This window comes from Sinocyclocheilus grahami, unplaced genomic scaffold (assembly GCF_001515645.1).
Source record: "Sinocyclocheilus grahami isolate Dianchi unplaced genomic scaffold, SAMN03320097.WGS_v1.1 scaffold1400.1, whole genome shotgun sequence".
NCBI lineage: Eukaryota > Metazoa > Chordata > Actinopteri > Cypriniformes > Cyprinidae > Sinocyclocheilus > Sinocyclocheilus grahami.
The window spans coordinates 89,566-93,591 of NW_015506579.1; the positions used below are offsets into that span (position 1 = coordinate 89,566).

Consider the following 4,026-nt stretch of genomic DNA (forward strand, 5'->3'; position numbering starts at 1 on the left):
GTGTCTGTCTGTCTGTGAGGTGAGGTATGAGTGAGTGTGTGAGTGTGAGTGTCTGTGTGAGATGTGTGAGAGAGTGTCTGTCTGTGAGGTGAGGTGTGAGAGTGTGAGTCTGAGTGAGTGAGTGAGTGAGAGAGTGTCTGTCTGTCTGTGAGGTGTGAGAGTGAGTGTGTGTGTGTGTGTGTGTGTGTGTGAGAGAGTGTCTGTCTGTCAGTGTGAGGTGTGTGAGTGAGTCTGAGAGTCTTGAGTGTGTGTGTGTGTGAGAGAGAAACACTGACCGGAGCTTCAAACTCTCTGAAAGTTTCTCTGCCTCTTCGATGGCCTTTTTAAAGCTGGTTGGTCCGAGCATAGACAGAAAGAAATCCTGAAAGCCATCAAATGAATATACGGTGATTGACAGAACGCCTATCACATTTCAGGACATCGTGACGTTAACAACATCTGAGCTTATAAACCATCAGCTGAATAATCATACAAATACATGTGTATAACACGCATGTAACGCAGTGATCTCATCCTCAGTGTCAGTCTCCACCATTAAAATCTCCCACAATGCACTAGGGCTGTACCTGCTGCTGCTTGAAGTCCGGTCTCTTCTTGATGAGGTCGTAGACCGACAGGTACTTCATGTACAGCACATACGCTTTCTCCTCATCGCGGTCCAGACGACACTCCTCCGCCGCCTTGAAGATCTTGCACGCGCTCTGGACGTAGCTGAAACACACAAGTATCAGCGTCTGATCTGCGTTTCCCAGAAGCACCACGAGCGCAGCTGGTCGCACAGACCACTGGTGCCAGTGTTTCTGAACACTTACGATGCTTCTGAGAAATCTGCTGCCACAAATGGAGATGTTCTGTAATCAATCAGTGTATAATGCAGAAGACTTCAAGACAATACCGTGCTCCTCTGTGAATCATAAAACTTGCTACCGTCACTCTGAGAGCCAATCATCAATATCAGGGAACATTAAATGAATCCCCGTGTCTCCTGACGATATACTGAGATCTTCTGAAGAGAAACGATCAGTCTGTGCAAGAAGCTGAACATTATTTACAGCATTATTACTGTAATCCAGAGCCTCGGGCAAACGGGGAAATATGACGAACTGATTCTTTCGGACTGTTCGTTTCAATGAACCGATTCAGTTCACTAGTTTGTTTACGTGATCACACAATGACGTCACGTATACGTGATTATATTAATAAAGCACTCAATAATGATGTGAAACGTGGATGTTTTGCACGTCTAAAGCATATAAAGTGACTAAACTAGTCTTCATCAGCGCACTTTTTACATAAACACCGAGAAACCATAAAAGCTTCATTTGGCGCTTCATTCAAGTGTTGTTCACGCTGTTCAGTCCGAGTCGAACCGGACATCACTCCGGACCGTTTGCCCCAGGCTCTGGATTACAGTAATAATGCTGTAAATAATGTTCAGCTTCTTGCACAGACTGATCGTTTCTCTTCAGAAGATCTCAGTATATCGTCAGGAGACACGGGGATTCATTTAATGTTCCCTGATATTGATGATTGACTCTCAGAGTGACGGTAGCAAGTTTTATGATTCACAGAGGAGCACGGCTTCAGCTAAAAATCATCTTTACTGTCCTACTGAAGAACAAAAGCCGCCTCCACGGCCTGAGGAAGAGTACATTCACAGCTAATGTTCATTATCGAGTCATACCGTAATAAGTCACATCAGACCCAAATGGCTTGTGCTCCAGGGTCCACACTTACTGTCTGGTGCTGGTTTTGTCAGGTTTGATGTCTGCTTTCTTGTTCAGGTCGCTCAGTGATGAGGACAGATACAGATCCTTCACTCCAGCGGACACAGACGGCATTTCAGCTCATACTCCTGCAAGCATCCCAAAGCAGACGCATTCACAATCATTAGCTTATTAATAATCATAATCATAATCATAAACACGATCAGACTCAACACAGCATCTGATGCAGAACTACAGTACATTAATAACTGGCTGTTTATTTGTATCGCAGTTAACCCTAAACACACCGCTGGGATACAATCCTCTCCGAAAACAGGCTGGAGTCAGCAGAGAAGCGCAGAGCAGCCGCAAAAGTGGAGTTTATCCGGATCAAAGGCAGTAAACAGCCTGAAAGCGCTCCACCAAACGCGGAAGTCAGCTGATTCGTCTCGCGGCGCATGCGCACTGCCTTCATTCCGATTTACGAGATTGTATTTATTTTAAATCAAGAATGCACAATAGAATATACATTACAGAAAAATAGTATTTAAAAATAATAATAAATAAAAGGCTGCGGGTGAATGTCGTGTTCGTGGTTTAGTTGTGTTCTTTCATACCGAGGCCCTGCCCGCCGCCGTGTTGTTGTCGTCTCGGATTCGGTTCTGCGGGTTCTGCGGGTTCTGCTCGGACGGTAAGAAACAGAATTCGGCGTGATCGCGTCCGCCGGATGTGGAAGCGGATGAGTTTGTGGGGATTAATGTTTCCTCTTCCTCCGGAACACCAGCGATTTCCTGTTTATTGTTTTTAACGCCGCGGCTTCACGTGCACATATTTAGAAACTATAAATACTGCACTAATAGACAGAAGTGCTGATCATGCCCGGGGTTCACAGCACTGATGAGTTCTTCTAAGCCATGTTTATAAAGCTGCATGAATGTCCTCCTCTAAACCCTGTCTGAGAGGCCAGGCCTAGTGTTTCAGAGCAGGCACTGGTGGAAGGTGTATTTTCAAACTTTGCTAAAACCAGACATTTACATTAATAGATCATACTGACATATTTATTCCTTAAGTTCTCTTTATTGGTCTTAAAAAGTCTTAAATTGACCTGCAGAAACCCGGTGGATTAATGTTTCCTCTTCCTCCGGAACACCAGCGATTTCCTGTTTATTGTTTTTAACGCCGCGGCTTCACGTGCACTGATGAAGATGAAGATGATGAAGATGAAGCGCTGCTTCACATATACACTGTTTAATGCAACACTGTTAAATATTCCATTAGCTGCAGAACAGCAGCAGTTCCGTGGATCAAGTGTTTTTGCTGTGTGGCTCGTGTAACTGGTATTTGTGGTAAAACATGATGTCAAACATATTTAGAAACTATAAATACTGCACTAATAGACAGAAGTGCTGATCATGCCCGGGGTTCACAGCACTGATGAGTTCTTCTAAGCCATGTTTATAAAGCTGCATGAATGTCCTCCTCTAAACCCTGTCTGAGAGGCCAGGCCTAGTGTTTCAGAGCAGGCACTGGTGGAAGGTGTATTTTCAAACTTTGCTAAAACCAGACATTTACATTAATAGATCATACTGACATATTTATTCCTTAAGTTCTCTTTATTGGTCTTAAAAAGTCTTAAATTGACCTGCAGAAACCCGGCTGTGTGTCAGGTCACCGTTATTTATATAGCGCTTCTAACGATACAGATTGTGTTAAAGCAGCTTTACAGCATTAATTAGGAAAATAGTGTGTCAGTAATGCAGGACAATAGTAAACACTCAATGTTCAGTTAAAGACAGTTCATCACTGAATTCAGTGATGTCATCATCCAGCTCAGCTCAGTTTGAATAGTGTCTGTGCAATCAAGTCCACGATATCGCTGGAAATGAAGTGTCCCCAACTAAGCAAGCCAGAGGAACCAGAACTCCATCAGTGACAGAATGGAGAAAACCCTTGGGAGAAACCAGGCTCAGTCGGGGGCCAGTTCTCCTCTGAGCAGACGAACCAGCAGGTTGCTGCAGCAGAGTCAGATTGTGCAGAGGACTCGACTGGTTCCTGTGGTCTTGTGTGTGTGAATGAGGTGGATAAATGTCTGCGTCTGCTTTCAGATGTCTCTAGTGGATTTGGGAAAGAAGCTCCTGGAAGCCGCTAGCGCCGGTCAGGACGACGAGGTCCGGATTCTGATGGCGAATGGAGCTCCGTTCACCACCGACTGGGTGAGTGTGTGTGTGTGTGTGTGTATGTATATGAGTGTGTGTGTGTGTGTATGTGAGTGTGTGTGTGTGTGTGTGAGAGAGAGAGAGAGTGTGTGTGTGTGTGTGTG

At 44.8% G+C, this 4,026-nt stretch overlaps 2 protein-coding genes across 8 annotated transcripts in view; one reads left to right on the forward strand and one right to left on the reverse strand.

Annotated features, from left to right (window-relative positions):
* The window catches only part of LOC107569974 (ubiquitin carboxyl-terminal hydrolase 8), a 16,404-nt gene extending 14,007 nt beyond the window's left edge, over positions 1–2,397 (reverse strand). For 2 of the 5 annotated variants that reach the window (XM_016256151.1, XM_016256152.1), the window contains exons 1-4: positions 2,015–2,168; positions 1,738–1,855; positions 567–711; positions 276–361 (exon numbers count right to left, since the gene is read on the reverse strand). In XM_016256151.1, the coding sequence (XP_016111637.1) occupies positions 276–361; positions 567–711; positions 1,738–1,841 (335 nt within the window). In that variant the 5' untranslated portion in view covers positions 1,842–1,855; positions 2,015–2,168. Of the gene's footprint in view, positions 1–275; positions 362–472; positions 541–566; positions 712–1,737; positions 1,856–2,014; positions 2,169–2,323 lie in introns of those variants that run through there. The other 3 variants (XM_016256150.1, XM_016256149.1, XM_016256154.1) reach the window with 3 other exon arrangements.
* Positions 2,326–4,026, forward strand: part of LOC107569976 (GA binding protein transcription factor subunit beta 1) — a 10,009-nt gene continuing 8,308 nt past the window's right edge. Inside the window, exons 1-2 of one of the 3 annotated variants that reach the window (XM_016256157.1) lie at positions 2,326–2,397; positions 3,812–3,919. In XM_016256157.1, coding sequence (XP_016111643.1) covers positions 3,812–3,919 — 108 coding nt within the window. In that variant the 5' untranslated portion in view covers positions 2,326–2,397. Of the gene's footprint in view, positions 2,398–2,842; positions 3,243–3,733; positions 3,920–4,026 lie in introns of those variants that run through there. The other 2 variants (XM_016256158.1, XM_016256156.1) reach the window with 2 other exon arrangements.